Source organism: Nyctibius grandis, chromosome 3 (genome assembly GCF_013368605.1).
Source record: "Nyctibius grandis isolate bNycGra1 chromosome 3, bNycGra1.pri, whole genome shotgun sequence".
NCBI lineage: Eukaryota > Metazoa > Chordata > Aves > Nyctibiiformes > Nyctibiidae > Nyctibius > Nyctibius grandis.
Genome location: NC_090660.1, coordinates 71,780,645 through 71,800,637, shown reverse-complemented (window position 1 = coordinate 71,800,637; position 19,993 = coordinate 71,780,645). Strand labels below are relative to the sequence as shown.

The 19,993-nt window shown below is 40.9% G+C and overlaps 1 protein-coding gene across 3 annotated transcripts in view; it reads right to left on the bottom strand.

Moving 5' to 3' along the window:
- CHD7 (chromodomain helicase DNA binding protein 7) overlaps positions 1–19,993 on the bottom strand; it is a 133,609-nt gene that overhangs the window by 73,018 nt on the left and 40,598 nt on the right. For all 3 annotated transcript variants that reach the window (XM_068395840.1, XM_068395842.1, XM_068395841.1), the window contains exon 2: positions 17,717–19,574. In XM_068395840.1, coding sequence (XP_068251941.1) covers positions 17,717–19,399 — 1,683 coding nt within the window. In that variant the 5' untranslated portion in view covers positions 19,400–19,574. The remainder of the gene's footprint in view (positions 1–17,716; positions 19,575–19,993) is intronic.

The window sequence follows — 19,993 nt, the reverse complement described above, 5'->3', positions numbered from 1 at the left end:
GAGATTCACAATTGAAAATTATTTAGAAGTTAACATTTTGTTTTGACATTCTAAATGCCATTTCTTTAGTCACAAAGAAGTTCCATATCACAAGAGAAAAAGAAACTCCAAAATCTCACTATCACTTTTATTTCTATTAGCTGTCCCTAATAAGTTGGAGTGACTTTTCTAACCCATTTTTGTCCAACGTTAAACTGTTCTTGCCCAGCAGAAATTCAAAAGCTTTCTTCTGACATTGACCAAATGAGTCACGCTGCAAATGAAACAGTAAACATGCAACGTTGTCTTGGAAAAAGAATATTTAAAGTTCATTGTAACCCTAAGAAAAACTATTATAAACATATTTTTCTTTTTTAAATGGCAGTCTACATTAAGTATTTCAAAGACTCAAAAAGAAAGAATAAATGTCATTAGTGTCACTTACGAAACAAATTCTGCTTCCTAGTACTTAACTTTTTACAATAATATCTCTAACGTACAGGGTGACTCCTCCCTAGTTACTTCCAGAACTGCTGCCTCATTCAGCGTACAGGATGAACTCCTAGATTAAATCAGATCTGAATGACTAAGATATTATCCTGAAGAGAAGACTCATGTTACCTTGAAAATTTTAAGTCCAGAAAAGAGAAAGACTGCAAGATCGTCTATGATGAAAGCAGTGAATGTCAGGCAAGAGAGTTCACTGTCCTATTTTCCACCAGCCTCAACTCCCTGTGATACTTTTCTATTTTTTTCCAGAAGGGGGTTTTTGGGTTGTGATGTTTTGGTTTGGTGGCAGTTTTGGGGGGGGGGGGTTTGTTTGGTTTTGTTGTTGGTGGTGTTTTTTTGTTTTGTTGTTTTGTTTTAAATGACATACTCATTTCTTTCTAAACATGGATCTCCAGCAAAGGACTTGCCATGGACCCTCTTCTTGAGGAGTACTCAATCATAACTGCAAGAAAGAACCTACTTAAGGTAACTACTGGCTTCAGCATTAGAGCAATACAGCCAGGCATAACGCACACTAAGAAGCCCTAAATCCCATATCTATCACTCCTTGGCCTCAGGCAACTCCCTGTCCCTCTGTCTTGGTTCCTGCATATGTAAAATGGAGGATACACATTGCAGGAGAGTTTAGAAGATTAATTAATCCGTGGCTGTTGAGGTTTTTCTGTGTTATGATTAAAATTACCATTAAAAAAACTCATTTAGCTATTAATTTTTTACCAAGATATGAAAAGAGACAACATTTCTAGGAAGTCAGTTTGCTTCATGAGATCCAGTGATATTCAAGACAGGGCTTAGTGGATAATACACAGTAAATAAATTATCAGGCCATAGCTTGAATAATAAGAACAAACGAATTAAATTGCTACTTTCATCACAGAAGATTTTCTACAGGTGAAAGAAAGGGCACAAAGAGAACACAGTCGTGTACACAGATTGCACCCTACTTCATAGGCACGAGGAACGTGTAACAACAGTCCTGACCTTTCTTAACTTCCAGCTTTGCAGCTTGCTACCATCCTGTAAACACAATCACCTAAAATATATATATTAAATTACATTGTTCAACTTTTTCTATAATTTTTCTATAATTTCCTTTGTTGTTTCTTGATAGTTACTTTCAGCAAAGCATATACAAACGTAACCACCAAAGACTTCTTGCCAACTGTACACACAAACAAGGCAGACTCTGCAGATGGTAACAGTTGCAGTTTTCTAGATGTCCTCATCACACCCCTCTTTCAGAGGCATTAATGCTTACAGAAATATAAATACTTAAAAGCCCTAAAGGTGTCACATATTAAGTATGTGGGGAGTCAACAGAAGAAGAGTTAAAAGCTACTTTTTTTCTTACATACATATATATTTACAAATATATACATATGTATTCAAACATTTAATGTCCACAGGGTTCTTCTAATTTCCTCTACTGATGTCTGACTCCTTTCCCAAACTACAGCTGTTTCTATGTTCACTTTACAATATATCAAAAAAAAAACCAAACAAACAAAAAAAACAAACAAAAACGTGCAAAACAAAAAAAAAACCCCAATCATCTAAATCATGTGGGTTCTTCCCTGGTTACATACTGAAGAATTAACGTTTTCCATCCTGTCACATAGAAGATAGCCAGTCCTCAGGTTAAACAACTTCTATGAAGATAAAACAAAACACAATGGAAAGGCAGGTTTTTCTTTTCCCTCTCCTATCTCTAAATAGAAAAGGAAAATAACCTGGAAACGTAACGACTTGTGAGATGGCTTTCTTACATTTTGTTTTAGATACAATCCTAAATAGTTACAGAAAAGCAGTAATTCTAGAAAAGTCTCTCCAATTAACCAGCCTTTGAACACCTATAGTTGATCAATTCATGGAAATCAGAGGGCCAAAGGTACAATATATCTTCAGCTGTGATGCATTTTACACCAACGATACCTATTTTATGAGAGAAAAACTACTAAAGATTTAATGGTGCCAATTAAAGAAGCCAAGAGTTTGCATGGCTCAATAGCTGAGTCATAGACCTTTTGCCTATAATAGCTTCCATTATAGCCCTGAGCTCAAGCTGTGGGAAGAGGATTGCAGATGAGTAAGAGGAATTAGTATTTTAAAGTGTTATTGCAAAGGAAGGTGTCCTTTAAGCATTACGCAGCTACGACTCTAGCAGCAGTACAACGACTTGCGCTTACACAGAATCCTAGTTTTAAATGAGATGCTTGGAAATTTGTGGACACCTCACAACTTCAAAACACTATCAAAGAAATAAGCCCATCAGTGTAAAGCCCTCACAAATTTAACTAGCATTTCATATGCATTTCCAAATTTTAAATACTTCAGTACTTGTAATTTTTGTGCTATGGTATTACCCTTGATTTTTGATATTCATTTATGTTTACATAAAACAAGGTAAGATTGTGTACCTGAAGACTAAAGCAGTTTGTACTTAACCATAGGGTGTCTATAAACAACTGGTGAGATGTACAATGAGGAAAAGAAAATTAAAATGTTAAAGTGTCTCTCAAGCTGGTTCCCAGTAAACCCAGGGAAGTATTTGTACACAATTCTGATCATCCACATCAACAACAATTAGACCTCAGACACAGGTACAGATTATCTTGAAGGAAAAGTCTAAAGGGAATTTAGATAGGTTGCTATTTATGAAAACATTGGCAGATCCCAATACAGGAAACAAAAAGAATTAATATGGGTAAAACTGGCACCAGAGCAAACTGCGTATAAAACCAGGGACTAATAAATTTAGGATAGAAAGTCAGATGCCTGTTCCAACATTCAGAGTAATCTGATTTGGGTAAGAATTTCAAAAAAGCAGTACTGTGAGCAAAAGCCAAGTGCTCTTTAAATTGAAGTTTGGTAAAGTTATGAAAAGTAGTTCACAAGATGATACATATGACAGCTGGAGGCTCAACTCAATAGCCCAGATAATCTTTACAAGTGCTTTGCTCCTAATGACTGGTAACAGTAAAAATCAACAGCAAAATCTTGTTTATATTAAAAAATAAATGTATTTTAACAAATATAATTTGGAATATGGCAAACACTGAACATATTAGTTTAGAAATGAGTTAAATATGCTTAGAACAACCATTTATGTTTGATTTTCTAGGGGAAAGAAATCTCTATTAAGCAGACTAATAGGGCTGGAAAGACAAGCTTCTGGCCACAGAAGTTTTACCTCCAAACCTGAAAAAAGGGGCTGGTTACCCAAAAAGCTTTTATAATTACACTGGCCAATACAGTCAGGAAAAAAAACTTAAATATTACCTCTTTTATAAGCCTTACTTCACTCACATCCTCAAGTCATCACAGCTATGAACATTACTACTCAGCTACCCTAAGGAAAACCTCTGTGATTTCAAATGTTCGCATTTATATCTGTCTTTGACCAGAAATTGCCTTCACTCATATGATGATTGTCATACAAAACGCAACAGTGCTGTTTAAAACAGAAGGGGTTACTTTTTAAATAAAGATGCCACAGTCCCAGTGTCCTTTTGCAATAGCTTTTCTATTCCCTGGTTTGGAGAATTTTCCCAAAACAATGCAGAAGTAATTTTTATTTTTAGGTAGTCTAGATGATAGAAATTTGAGAAAAGTAGAAGCAATTTATGAAATTACTGGTCATCAGTTGCTCGTTTACACAGTTACATTATTTAAATATTAGTGATACACTTGTAAGGAGTGGGCTAGTGCAGCAGATGCTGGTATCCAGTTGCTGGGCGCATGTCTTAACTTGCAACAGGAATATCGCAACTAAAAAGGCTCCTGAGAGAATTTCACTTCTTTCTAACAGTGTGTTGGAAAACTTGTTCCTCCTCATGAGCTTCTTACACACAACATCCCGAACACAAGAAATCTTAATCAATGAGGATAACTGAAGGTAGAACAAATTCTTCCCTCAAAAAAAAGAACTGTTTTCCATAGAAACTACCCCAGAGCTCCCAGACCTGCTTTGACAGCTCTCCACACCAATTAACAGTGCAAACCCCTTTTCCCATCCCCACCCATTGAGGCAATTAGGTGGTTTAAAGGAGTGCTTTGTTTTCAGGTAAGGTTGTACAAGTTGGTGTAGAGACACTTAGAAGAAACAGAGCAACAGTTATCTTTTACACCTATTAGTAAGTATATCAGACAAAGCAGAACAGAAGACTCCACCTAAAGGCTTTTTGCCTTTCTGAGGACATACAGAGAAATGCACAGAAGTAAACCTGGCATCCCAGAAAGCGTGCAGGAGTTGAGGAACAAGCAGCGTTATCTCTTCTCAAGGGAGGGCTCCGGAGGCAGCCCCTGCTGCAGAGGGAGGCTGCCCCTCAGAGCAGCAGGCCCTGAGCAGCAGCCTGCCCAGGGCGAGCAGCAGCCTGAGCAGCAGCCTGCCCAGGGCGGCGGGGGCGGAGGTTTGTTGTCACATGAGTAACCCGGGGCACGTTACCCGGCTGCACGTTTCCATGGAAATAACGACCGGGTTTGCCTGCCCCACCAGCGTATTCCCACTGACTCGAGTTACTCAAAGGTTGTTCTCTGATGGAAGAAGTTAACAGACACGGAGGGTACTCATGACAGGCTAAAGCCATCTTTCTCTAGCTGGCTTACTAATACTAACCTGTCAAACTACTCTGGTAACTGTGGTTTCACACTGTCACTTTCCACTACAAGATTTGCAGCTCCACAGAAAGGCTCAGTTATGCCTACTTCCCTTCAATCCAAAGGCATATACAACATTTTTAGTATACATTCTCTTCAGTCTTTCCATGTCCTTTCCAAAAAAGGTGTCACTGTACGATCCATTACTTCCAGGTGAGATGAGGATACACCATCTTGACCAGCCAACACAGAACTCACCATTGGGACTTCTCCGCTGAAGAGATCATAGAATGGCTTGGGTCAGAAAGGACCTTAAAGGTCATCTAGTCCAACACCCCTGCAGTGAGCAGGGACATCTTCAACCAGATCAGGTTGCTCAGAGCACCGTCCAACCTGCCCTGAATGTTTCCAGGGATGGGGCATCTACCACCTCTTCAGGCAACCCATTCTAGTGTTTCACCACTCTCATAATAAAAAACTTCTTCCTTATATCATCTAAATCTACTCTCTTTCAGTTTAAAACCATTACCCCTTGCCCTATCACTACAGGCCCTGCTAAAAAGCCTGTCCCCATCCCACCCTTTAAGTGCTGAAAGGCTGCAATAAGGTCTCCCCGGAGCCTTCTCTTCTCCAGGCTGAAGAGCCCCAACTCTCTCAGCCTCTCTTCAGAGGAGAGGTGCTCCAGCCCTCTGATCATCTTCGTGGCCCTCCTCTGAACTCGCTCCAACAGCTCCATGTCCTTCTTATGTTAGGGGCCCCAGAGCTGGACGCAGTACTCCAGGTGGGGTCTCACCAGAGTGGAGCAAAAGGGCAGAATCACCTCCCTCGACCTGCTGGCCATGCTGCTTTTGATGCAGCCCAGGATACGGTTGGCCTTCTGGGCTGCGAGCGCACATTGCCAGCTTGTGTCCAGCTTTTCATCCACCAGCACCCCCAAGTCCTTCTCCACAGGGCTGCTCTCAATCCACTCTCCGCCCAGCCTGTATTGATACCCAGTGACTGCCCAACCCAGGTGCAGGACCTTGCACTTGGCCTGGCTGAACCTCATGAGGTTCACATGGGCCCACTTCTCAAGCTTGTCCAGGTCCCTCTGGATTACATCCCATCCCTCAGGTGTGTCAACCGCATGACAACAGCTTGGTCTCACCTTCAAACTTGCTGAGAGTATACTCAATCCCACTGTCTGTGTCATTGATGAAGACATTAAACAGTACTGGTCCCAGCACACTTTGCTGGGACAGGAGGTCCCTACACTTCGCTTTACACGGAGGTGTAACTCCTGTCATTTCAGACATCAGCCTGACCAGATCCCGTATGAAGTGAGATTTATCCTAAAACACAGAACTCTGTTCTGTCATATTTTTTTCTTTTTTTTAAAATATTTTAAAATCTGTAAGTCTCTAGTGGAGATGTAATTGTCTTTAAAAACTTCCTATCCATATCATTGCTTAGCACATAAACCTGCTCTCCTTAATCACCTTTCCCAGGCCACTTAAAAGCAGTCCGCAGGGGACTTCAGAGGTATACAGACCACAGGTTGAAACCACCAACTCAAAGAAATCTTAATGGATACACGTGAGGTACAAACCCAAAAGAGATCATCAGTAATCAACTCTATTTTTCTCTTGGGTGAGAATACAGCAGTTCTCCAAATGGCCTTTCTATTGCAGTATTTTATTAACTTCAGCATGACAAAAAGCGGGCTTGAAATCAGAGAGTTAAAAATCCTTTGACGTTATATATGCTGCCCAAGTTCCATTTATGTCAAAGAGCCCAAGATTCTTCTCAAGCTCTAGTTCTTTAGTGACAGCAACAAATAAAAAAAGCCTTTGAATATGTTCTTTAATATGTATTTATGACATGTCACAGGTAGGCCTTTTCCCAGCTCCTCTAGTAATTGAAACAAGCAACCTGTGCCAAACAGCAAAAATTCCTTGAACCCCAGCCTAATGCCTTAGTTACAGAATTAGCTGGTTTTCAACAAGTTTTCCTGAAGTATTTCAAAGGAAGCTAGCAGAGAGAAAGCGTTCGAACTAACAATCTTCCAGTATTGTAAAGACATTTATCCCTGTGTCCACAACCGATGATGCTGGCCCCAGTAAACCTTTGGAATATCCCATTAACAAACTGAGCGAGATACAAATAACAACTGTAAAGCCCGAATTTTTAGACTAGCTTTAATAACTATATATTTCATACACAGTTGTGCAAGTAAACTGCGAGGTCAACTTTTTATGGTAAGGTGTCACTTTCAATTCAAACATGCACTGTGTATTATAAGCCTTCCACTATATTTAGCAACAATTGGCTGGTACAGAAAATTTCTTCCAAAAATAAAATAAAGCACTTCATATCATTCAGTACTCGCGTGTAAGGAAAATTACAGTGTTATCACAGTTATCAGAGTCTTACAGGGCCAAAAAAGATAGGAAGTAGCAGAATGCAAGTGGATGGAAGGCCATCTGGAGAGAAAGGAGAGTGGAAAAAACAGAGTTCATATTGACTGCTAGATATTAGGAAGTTTGTTATGAAGCTTGTTCTGAGTCTTCTCTTTCTTTTCTTACAGGAACACTAAATCCAAAAATCTGTAGAAGTATTAACTTCTCAGTTACAGTGGTCATTATGTTCTGTTGGTGGCAGGAGTTAGAGACACAATAAAACACAATTTAATTAGCACAATTAAAATTGACTGATGTTTTTCTGATTCAACTGATTAAATTATTCAGTCTGTTTTAAGAAATAATTCTATTGTAGGTAAGTACACATTCCTTTGAGGAACTCTAATATTACATAAGAAAATTCCTCTCTAATTAAAATAACAAAAGTTTATATTTAACAAAATATATAAAAGTGAAAGATGAAACTTAAATACGTGTTTGGCACTCCCTGCAACATGTTATATCAATATAGCAAAGATATTCTTCAGTATACAGCACCAAGTGTGTTACACTCTTGAAGACAAATACTTCCAGTTTTCCAAATTAAAAGGTTAATAATATTCTCCAGAGGTTAAGATTTCTTGACGTTTAATTTCTACAGCAGCAACCCATGCAATATGAACCCACTCCCATAAGTTCTTAATTTTTGTGCTTGTTCAGTGCAATATGTGAGCTGCTGTCTCCCGGCAGCTCAGCTAACACAATAAAACCGCTGAGGAGGAGCACAGGAAAGAGCTGCATCCAGACCCTCGGTACTGATTGAGGCATGAACAGGTGATGAAACAACAGAGCAAAGGAACAAACATTCCTCCCAACCCAAGAGTGGAAGATCAGAGAGAGATCCATTTGTTTTCTTCCACATCTTGTGTAACTGCACTACTCTCAGGTTAACCTCTACAATTACCAAATTCCTACACAAGAAGGGGGATTTCCTGCTTTGAAGTGTTAGACTATCACCTCCATCTTCTTGAGCTGCGCTCTTAAGAGCAATACTGGAAGGAGTGACAAGGAGAGCAGAGAGATGGCATGTTTTAGAGTTACAGATATCTCAGTAAGAATTGGAATCGAGAGTTTTATGAATTTGGGCTTTGAATAAATAACAGTCTTCATGCCCATCATCTATATGTTCCTCTACATAAACAGGGGCAACACTATTACCAACCTTTCCCAGTAACTGAGAAAATCCTAACTAAATAGGTGACATATCAATGTCGGTAAAATCAGAAAGAATGCTGATTCCAGAATTTATAAATCAAACCCACACTCAGATTGCTAAGCCATCCTATCTCTCAGTTCTGTTTCCCCATAAAGAAGACTAAGAAATTAATCTGAGTTTTATTTCTAACTTTTCATGTGTTTAAATGATTCTCTATGTTGAAGAAAAAAATCCCATTCAGGGCTCAAGGAAAACAATTCATCGACAGATACTGGAGGCATCTTCCCTCATTTCAATGAACACAATGCACATCTAATGAAATTGTGCCAAGCTCCCTCTGCTAGGAAGGGGATGTTCTTTCATCTCTTCAATAACAAAATAGCTGCAAATACTTCAACTGGAAGAGGAAAAAAGTCCTTCTTTTCTAAAAAAGAAAACACACCTCTGAAATCAAATCAGTCATTCATATTTGTGTGGAAAAAGGGACAAAAGGTGAGAGTTAACAAAAATTTGGGAGAAGTTGGAATGTGACCTGTTTGCCACTAATTCAATAAAACAAGACAAAGCTTTGACTTCTAATGGAAGTTTTAATTTATCAAAATTTGAGGGAGGACTCAAGGGCTGGTTACTGAGGGCAAGTGCTACAGAAACTTGAGCTGTCTAAGGGTATTAAAGGGCCTGAAAGCTCACTGCCAGAGGAAGAGGCAGTCCCCATCTTCTCCCACCAAGCATTCCTACTCTCACACCACCAGCTTGGGTGATCTTGTGGTTACACAGTGGAGAGATGCAGGAACATGACCTGGCCAGAAGCGACCTGGCCAGATAAGCCAGTTCACCAAATGATCAGGCGTGCTGATGCAAGGAAGGAGCTAAGGTTCTGTATCCCAGACCTCAGCTACCTCTAGTTGCATGGATTTTTTTTTTTTTTTAAAGCAGATCAGATATTGAGAGTTACTGAGTTCACACAGCTACGGTGGGAAGCTGTCAGTGGACTGTCTGCCCACAGCACTGTGACACAAAGGTGCACCCTGAAGCACCGTGCAGAGCAGCAACGGGCACCACTGTGCCAAACGCCTGCCTCTGGCAAGGGCTCAAGAGGCAGGTGACTCAAGCAGCTGGTGCATAAGTCGACTGACTCCTTGAACTTCTCTGTCCCCATTTTAACATAGACGTTGGCCATTTCCTCTCTGTTCCTGCTGCTCAGCACTGTTCCATCAGCTCAGCTCAGCCCTTCGCTGCCCCCTCCCTGATCACCGCTTCCTGCCCACGCTTCCTACTCTGCTCCTACCAGCTCCCAAGAAGCAGCTTCACCATCTTCAAACCACACCTGCAAAGTTGAGAATATTTCAAAAGAAAGATCTGTACAAACCGATGCTTTAATCACCGATGCTTTAATTCGAGGGTGTTAATCTGCTCCTTAGCTACCAAACTTCACAACTCTGTTGGCAAAAGAAGGTACCAAATGCTTACAGATGATATCTCTAAAGAAAAATCCAAGCGATTTGTTCCCAAAATCCAGACCACATTACCACCTGTATAATATATATCCATACAATCAACATTTTGAGAGCTTTCCTAGAAAGGAAAGCTCTCAAAAAGAATAAAGAAAGGAATAAAAGGGCTACCACACCCATTCTGATATGTTGTTCAGGTGAGACCATTCGTTTTAAAAAATACCATTCTCCTATTTTACTTTCATAATTGTTTGGTCATCACTTCTTTCATTATAACTCAAACCTGAAAATTCAAAAGAGAAAAGCACTGGCTCATTGAACTGAGGGAGAAAACACCTCTACAGATAAAAGCTAAAATCTAACTTCGAAGTGATGGTGTCCCATCATAGCGGGAACTGAGACATTTACTCTCCCCAGGGGAAAAAAGAGGGGACACATGCAAGTTTGTGAGACTTGCATTCAAGATACAAGCAAAGGCAGACTAGTTTAAAACAAATGGATGCCTCAAATTCCACATGAAAGCAGGATGAAAGACCAGGAGTAGGATTCATAATAAAAAGGCAGGAAATTATTACTTTGCCTGCAACTTGTTCCTTTGGATTGCCACTGTGTTTAAAGAAAAAATAAATGTAAAAAAAAAAAAAATCAAGCATTTCTCCTTTCATTTGCCCCAGTTTTCCATCCTTGTAAGTTATGTAGGCTGATGATGATACAGACATGAGGGTTTGTATTAGACTATTAGCTTTCAGTCACAAAAAAAAGCTTCTCTGAAACAACAGATCTAGATTTGTTCAAATAAATATAGAATAGGAGAATGTGTTCAGGCATGGGAAAATAAGATGATTGCCAAATCCCACTGGAAGCGACCATCAGCAGATAAGAATACCGTACCGAAGAACTGAACAGCAGCATAAATTTAAAAATATTTCTAGTTAGGTGATTCCTCAGATAATGCTAATGATGTCGAGAAAAAACACATTCAGGTCACCAGCATATCACAGAAACTTTCAACACATTCATGCTGAAGAACAAGTCTGGTAACTCTTAAGCCTACAAAATCACTACGCTGATGCGGACTTGTGGTTTTATGCTAATAGTACAAACTGGCTTTACCCAAAACTCCAGAGCAGATAATTTAATGGCACGAATTATTTTCATCACATTCAAATCATGGCATCTGAGGGAAGAAGTATTATTGAAGTTGCTTGTACCTCCTCAACAGTAAAAAAGACAAAAAAATCCATAGCAAAACCACCTCAAAACTACATGTCTTTGGCGCAACTTTAGCACTGCAGAATCACTGAAACCCCCTTACTTACAAAAGTACATACAGCCTTCTCAAGGGTGAGGAAGAAATAAGCCTTTTAATGTTAATATCAACTGTTAGACTGGAATATATCCGAGGAGTTTTAGAACATGAACTTTTGTTGGACAAAGTATTTCATATTAACTGTTATATCCTTTGAGAGACCTGCATGTGAAGTAGCTCATGGATGGATCAGGTTATCACTATAACAGACTCTTCTACTCCACAGAGGTAAAATAACTTCAATACTTTGAACCAAAGGTAGCTTTAACAGTCTACTTTTATTTGGAAAATTATAGTTAATTACATTGCGTGTATTGCTCAAATACAGGAGTTCTTCAGAGCCTCAACAAAATACAGCAGAAATCTGTGAACTTTTAAGAAAAATGTACTATTATGAGCTTTTACTTTCAGATTAATACTATGGATTTTCTTACCAGCTTTTCTTTCATCATTCTCCACAACTTATGATATGGCCTAGGCTTTTAACATATATTTTACATTAATACACACACACGTATGCATATCTATATATAAAAATAACATACAATTGTAATGAATCAAGGTTCAGTATAGAATCATAGAATGGTTTGGGTTGGAAGGGACCTTAAAGATCATCTAGCTCCAACCCCCCTGCCACAGGCAGGGACACCTTTCCACTAGACCAGGTTGCTCAAAGCCCCATCCAACCCGGCCTTGAACACTGCCAGGGAGGGGGCATACACAGCTTCTCTGGGCAACCGGTTCCAGTGTCTCATCACCCTCATTGTAAAGCGTATTGGTGTTTTTTTTAATTCCATTTAGTCTAGCACCTTCAACAATCTTGACAACATACACTAGTTTGCTGGTCTATGAATACTTGAAAAGGGAAACTAGAATTTCCGGAGTTTTCCACGAGATTTTGCTGAACGTGCAAGCATATACAGTACCCCAAATGACCAGCTAGCAGTCACATGAAATAGCCTCTGTATGAAAACAAAAAGTACCCAATAGTGTTCATAAGTTTTAAAAAAATTTAAAGTTGTTCTACTTATTGACAGGAAAATAGTCAAAAAGCTAAACACTCAAGGGGTGAAAAAGCTAACTGTTCTCTCTTGAGCTGTGGGACATTGCTTACGAATATTAATTTATAGGGAAAATCCTAACCATCTGAAATGATATAATTTCCTACCAAATAAAATTATAGGACACACATTGAAAGATAACTGGTTATGCAAAGACAGTAAGGAGATAAGTAAGAAGTCAGTCTCTTCTTACTGCTCTTAGGCATTAAAACAATTAAATACACAGGAGAAAGTGAACTTCATTTTAGTGTGCCAGCAGTAACTGCCTTAACATGCACTCTCTGCTGGGTTAGAATACTGCCTCAAACCACTCCAGATGATCGTAGTTTTCATTAATATCCCTCTCCATTCAGGTATATCCAAGCATAAATTAAACTGAGGGTTTGAAAATGAAGGAAGGGCCTGTGACAGGGGTGACCCAGCTGGTGACTCAGCAGGACTTTCCCTGCCTCTTCCCCTGCAAGGGAGGGCAGGAAATTTCCAAAGAATGTGTTCATACCAAACACAGCTATGAGTTATGATTTAAAGCAAAGTCACATGCGCACAGATAGTAAGGCCAGTAGAGTAAACCTGGCAGTGAACCGGTAACACACATAAAATGAATTCCTTCTCCACAAGAAGCTGGACCTGCAGCCCAGCATCCTTCAACCCTGTCGGTGCCCACCATGGAGCTCCACCATTTAGTCAAGCATGGAGGCTACACTGTTAACTATTTGTCATTTAAGTATTCCTATGTTTGACCATAAATAATGTAGATCACATTTGTGGAACATGATTAATGAACAGGACTCAAAACTTCAGCCCACACAGCAGCTATGGATAAATAAGTTTTGTATAACAACACACCCAGGATAGCCTATTCTTGGCAGAGAAAACTCCTACACTCGCTGTATCACTAATAAAGCTATCTGAAAATAATGTTACATTAAGTGCAACTGCACAGCATCAGACCCCCAGAGGCCTGTCTAACCTGACAACCTGTCCCTGATAAAGTCTGGGGAAGAGCAAAAGAACTGGACACGCACACAGTGGATGCACCCCAACAACAAACTCCCAGTCACTCTGTATTTACGGCATAGATCTGCCAAGCCAAATGCAGTGCCTTCGTGTTTATCAAATGATGATGCATTTTCCTGCACAACATCTCAGAGATCAGCATCTTAATGTGCGGTTCCGAACTCACCACTTGATAATATGCTGAAGACCCCAAGGAGACAAAAACAGGTGACAAACAATCCTTGTTTCACATTCACCTTCTTCATGCACCCACACCACTCACAATTTGAGAGGCTTTCACCATCTCTCTCCTTCCCTTCACCCCTATATCACCCCCCGCTCTGTGCTTTTTCCAGTGCTACTGTATTTTCTGAGGTCTGAGGAAGGGACCCAGAGCTGCACAGCACTTGTCACATCGGCATACCATGCATACATGTAGCAACATGATAATAATCTTTGTTTTGCTCTCTACTACTTCCATAACAATTCCTACAGTTTTGTTTCTTTGACTGTCATAGCACATTTTCAGATAGCCATCTAACATCAAGACCTTGTTCCTCAAGAGAGGTTTTTGCCTGCCATTTCACTGCCCAAGCACCACAGAATCATAAAATCATTTAGGTTGGAAAAGACCTTTAAGATCACAGAGTACAACTGTAAACCTAACACTGCCAAGTCCATCACTAAACCATGTCCCTAAGTGCCACATCTATACTCCATGCCACATCTCCAGGGAGTTATTTAAACCACTCAACCACTTCCCTGGGCAGCCTGTTCCAATGCTTGATAACCACTTCAGTGAACAAATTTTTCCTAATATCCAATCTAAACCTCCCCTGGTCATGCCTTCACTCACACAGCTTATGGCCAAGCAATTGACATTCCTGTTGTATTTCTAATTATTTACTTTCATTATTGTTAGGCTCTTCACCACGTCTGCACTTGGCACTCAGCTTTGAGTATGTTAACAGCAGCGGCAAACTTCGCCATCTGACTTTTCACTCTCTTCCAGATCATTTATGAGTATTTTGAAGAGCACAAGCTCACAAGCCCAACACAGATGCCTCCACTGTGAAAACAAGCAGGCTACTCCTACCCTCTGCTTTGCACCTTGGCCAATTACCTGGCCACAGCAGAACCCACCTCCCCATCCCACAGCCACTGAGCTCTTCCAAAAGCCTTTGGTGAAGAACATTTCAAAAGAGGGTTTGAAAAGCCAAGCACGCTGACTGAATATCCCAACGCTACGGTGGTTCTTATGAATCTATCAAACTCCATGGAAGCCAGCAACTCACTGCTAACAAGGTCCTAATAACCATGTGTAGTTTTCAGCTATTAATCTAAACCAGCTGAATTGTCAATCACCAGCTCGATCTCCCAGCCAAAATAATTTGCAGTTTTGCACACACAAAAAAAGAAATAACAAGCTCTACAATCGACATAGATTTCTTTCAAGTTAAAAGCAAAAGAACTTCACTTTCCTTCCAACATATCTAAAAACAGTAATTTGGTTAACCACAAGTATTACAGCTTTCCCATGATAAGGCTAGCTTCAAATCACTGAAAAATAATTACTAAGATGGCTTCTGTTGATTTAAAAGTACATAGTGATTTCCATTTCACTGACTATATTCATTTTGTTGATTCATTTTATACAAATAAAAACAAACCAGTCATTTAAATAACTGTTCCTCAGTGAACAGTTTTCTGCTAACTGACATGAAGGGAAAACCACGACACAAACAGGAGAGCTACAAATTCTGTATTCAGTCTTCAGAGCAGGGGTTTCGCACATCTGCATTTTTCCCCAGGGGGTGGGGAGGAGCTGCCTTCTCGTTGACTTGAACAATATATATTTCATCCAAACAGTTTTCAAGGGGGAAATGCCTGCCCGTCAAGAGTTTCATTACTACAGTCAGGTCTCAAACTAATTACTTAATGGGAGGGTACGTTAACAATAACTTTTACCAAATAAAAACTTAACAGAAGTATGCTAACAGAGAAGTTACTTGGCTAGCTACAACTGTTTGAATTACTGATTTTAATCAAATAACTTGAGTTATCATGTGGTTTTCCTCTAATTATTTTGCTTCAGCACTTACCTTTGCTCAAGCTATTCATCTGCAGTTCAGAACTTTGTAATAGGTTTCATTTAAGAGTTGAACTGCCTGCGTTTTATCTCTTCACTGACTGAAGGGAAATAAATGTCCCAGGAATGTTTAACAAGCCTGTCCATTCTACAAGTAAACCTTCTCCTCCCAAATCACCTCTTGCTGCCAAAAACAGGTTTACTGGATGAAAACAAAGAATTAATGCTGCTGAAGGCAGCATTAGGGCATAGTCAATCTCAAGTCTTCCCCTCCCACAGCCCCACCATCACTAGTTGTGAAAGATCCCAGTGGCTCTGGTTTTTGTTCCTTCACTGTCTTAGAGGTCTTATGTTACCATTTCTACAATATTCTTTCAAGTTTTTTCTCCTAGATGTGTCAGCCCTCATCTTCAGGGTAAAAACCACATCTTCTACTTCTTTTTCTAATCCTCAGTCCTTCTGTACTGATTTCTCCATGCTGTTATTACCCCCTTTCCAAATATCTGCTCATTCTCTTGGGTTTTTTGCGTATAGCCTTGAGTTCTCTCCTTTTTCATCCTGCTTACCCACACAGTCGATAACACAAGGCGTACTGTGAAGAGCTGCTCTCTCAAGAAGGAACACACAACTCCACGTGCGTGCAAGAACTGTAATTTAGGTTCTCCAAAGAAAGCCTGTGCATGGAGGCGGGGGGAAAGGAAGGGCCAATACAAGAATAAAATTTCCCACCAATTTTGAGGGGGACAGGGGAGAGAGACAGTCTTGAAGATATTTGTTGCCCCTTCAAGAGGAGAGCTTCCTCCTCCCTCCCAGAGAGACAGTGTCCTTCCCCTTGCCCAGCCTAGTCTCCAATCTCCCTCTCAGGGCTTCCCTACCCTACGGCACCTCCATCACTCCCCACTCCTCACTTCCATGGGGAATGTGGAAGCCTCTCCCAGCTGCTGAGCTGCTCCATCTACCACTGTCAGCCGCCTCTCTGCAGCACATACATCTGATTCCCAGACCCACCTCACGCTGTGCGGAGCGGCTAACAGAAGCAGCCGGCAGGCAGCAGTGGCGGGGACTGCTGAGCAGCTGCTTTCCACACAGGCCTGGGACACTGGCTAGGGCAGCTGTTTTTATGATTTATTAAGCTTATTGTAGCATCGTATCGTTATGACTGCATTCCAGCAATTGTCTCCAAATATTCACGGGCAGAGCTACTTGGCATTAATTACTGACTGATTTAAAAAAAAAAAAAAAAAAAAAGAAATTAAACCTCAGATATCTTGACCACCTATTCATTCAGTACCAAAACCTCTTGGATGATTACTGATAGAGCCAGAGGCAAGCAATGGCAAATGCGAAGATCCCAAAAGGCACTTTTTCAGCTGAAGCTTAACATACTAGCATGTAGTCAAACCTGCTAAGCTGCGGAGGATCAAGATATTTTACCGGTTTTAGCTTTTAATTGAAAAATGACATGGAAGTAATACATTTTCATCGAAACCTGGCAGATCAGAGACTCAGTAAAACAAAACTTCCATCCTACTCAAGATTTCATTTAAGCCTCAGAAGATTTGATTTCAGACTATGATTCACATCTGCTGTCTCCTCCTTGCATAAACTGTTACCCCATCACTTCTGAGTTGCAATACTTAGTGCTGAAGAAGCTCATACTGGAAATTATTTCACGTGTAAAAATTTCAGCGTTAACTTAAAACCACAAAACATTCCCTTAGGATTTAAAGAAAACCCTCGGTTTGGCCAAAACAAACCCATTATAACACATACTTCTTTCTCTGAGTTCAAATACAAAAATTAATAGTTTAAGTGACAATTCTCACACACGCTTTCCATTTTCCCGTCAAAGGAACCAACATGAAAAAAGTAGGTATTCAGCTTGTCCTGTTGCTGTATCATATTTTGGTCTATCCATAATGTTATCCTGTAAAAATTACTGTAAGGACATTAGCAAGCTACCTGAACCTCATTTTACCTTCAGCTTCTGAGCACCAAGAAAGCCACGTAACCAGTAACAAACAGGGGAGTCAAACAGGAGCAACTATTCTGAAACCATACATCTTGTGTATCCTGGAACACATTTACAGTAATTTAAAACATTTTCTACTCATTGGAAGTAGCTTACCTGAAGGACAGGCACTTTTTGTGGTGTGTTTTGTGGTGACTGGTGAAGCTGTGCCCAAGGCTGATGATGAGGATGTGGGGGTGGTGAAGACTGATGATGTATCCCTGGATGAGGCTGTATGGGAGGACAGGTTGGCATTTGCTGTTGAAAAGACTGCTGTTGACTAGGAAGCTGCTGGCCAGATATTAGTCGCTCTTGTATTGCTTGTGGATCTGCAAGGCCAACACCTGGACAACCATTTGGTCTCATGTGCCCACCCATCTCCCGTGGTGTTGAAGACATACCCATAAATGGACGATTCTGTTGCATGTTTCGGGGGCCCATATTCCTTTGTCCAATTCCCATGGCACCAGGGGGCTGGTGTGACGGCTGAGGATGGGGTATATTTGGGTAACTGCCAACTTCCATTGGCATTCCAGCACTACCAGGTCTAACCTGTGGAGGAGGTGTACCTGCTGGATTACTCATTGCTTTCATAGGTGACATGGGAGGTGGAGAAGCATAAGTTCCCTGAGGCTGTGAAGGGTGCATAGTTTGCGTGTTCATTTGGTTAAGTGAGCCACTGGGGTGGATGGGTTGCTGGTGCATTAGTCCTTGACCACTGTTTGATGGAAATCCGACAGCATTTGGGTATCTTGGTACAGATTGATTCATTGGAGTGTTATTTGTAAGGCCTAAATTCTGATTCATCCCTGTATTATTAACTAATCCCTGATTAAGGTTACTGTAAGGATATCGAGAATACTGCCCTGAGTTGTTTATAGTAGGTGAGGGTACCGTCTGGCTCCGAGAACTAAAATTAAGTGTTTGCGGCCTAACAGCACCCTGCTGGGGAGGATTAGGGGAGAATCTGGGACTGTGGGCTACTGATTCTCCATGGAGAGCAGTGGGGGGATGGTGGTGAAATTGCTGGACTGAGTGTCGCAAAGAAGGTGTCATACTGGGATTCTGCTGGGGCACATGAGACAAGTGGCCAGGTCCTGAGGTGGCAATGAAAGGGTTTCCCTGATTGAGGCCTTCCTGGCCTTGAGAAAACTGGTTCATCCTCTGCTGTTGCGGCTGACCATGCTGCTGCATTGAAAAATCACCACGAGCCATGTAGTTTCCCATCTGCTGCATGTGCTGAGGATGGCCCTGCCCAGGGGGTCCAGAGGGTGCCTGTGGCGGCTGTGTCGGTTGCGGTTGCTGCTGCTGTTGCTGCTGGTATGGTGCTCTGATCTGGTCTGGCACTTGAACTGCCCGTGGTCCCCACATGGAGCCACTGTCTACGAAGGGTTGCCCATGTCTTTCATTCTGCATGCTGGGATACACTCCCATCTGACCACCAGCACCACTGCCATGAGGAACCTGAGGAACTGGAGGGTTGTGATACTGTGAATGAGGAGACGCTATACCATTCCCAGGGGCATTGCTTATCATCCTGTTCGGCTGATCCATCAGGTGCATTTTCTGCTGTTCATATTGATTATAGTGATCAAAATGGGTCAACTTGGCTTGATTTTGATTTGCAGGGGGATGATGAAGAGATGACTGTAAAGAGGGAAATCCTTGATCCATGGGCATTTGCTGCCCCATAGGATTTACTGTATTTTCAGGATATCCACATTCTCCAAGACCTTCCAACCCTTCACTGAAAATATTCCCATCTTCTCCAAACAGACTCATCATTCCTGGATCTGCCATCTTTTTTCAGCACACAGCTCCTCAGAGCTACAACTACAATGCTAGTCTGCGCTTCACCTCGGCGAGGTGTTTTGTCCTCAAAGCCTTTAATCCTCAACTAATCTCCTTCATGTCATTCCATATTTCCTTAATTCTTTTGGACCACGCAGTGTCAGGCAAAGTCTGGTTACTGCTCCTAGAAAAAGCAGGGGAAAGGGGAGAAAGAGAGGAAGATATTGAAATAAATAATGTCAGGCAATATAATGAAAACACACTTGAGTGTTTTTTAGACAAAGCTAGCTAGTTTCAACCCCTGAAATACATCTTAAAAATCTGTTTCACTTTACAAAGGATTCATTAGCTTTATCAGAAGCTTTATTATGATAGAGAGTTAGGAAGCAAGCAAAACACCAGCCTTAACCTTAAATTAATCCATTCACTACATTTCCTAGTGCTCCTTTCTTGGGTGGAAGAGAACAAAAGAACACAACATGCAGCAGCAGCAGCTGCCCCAGCAGGTAGGCAGATGTATGAATATAGCCAAGCAGCCCATCTGCCGAACTAAAGCCCTGAAAATGCTCTAGTTACCAACAGCATGTCCTTAACCTTATTCCC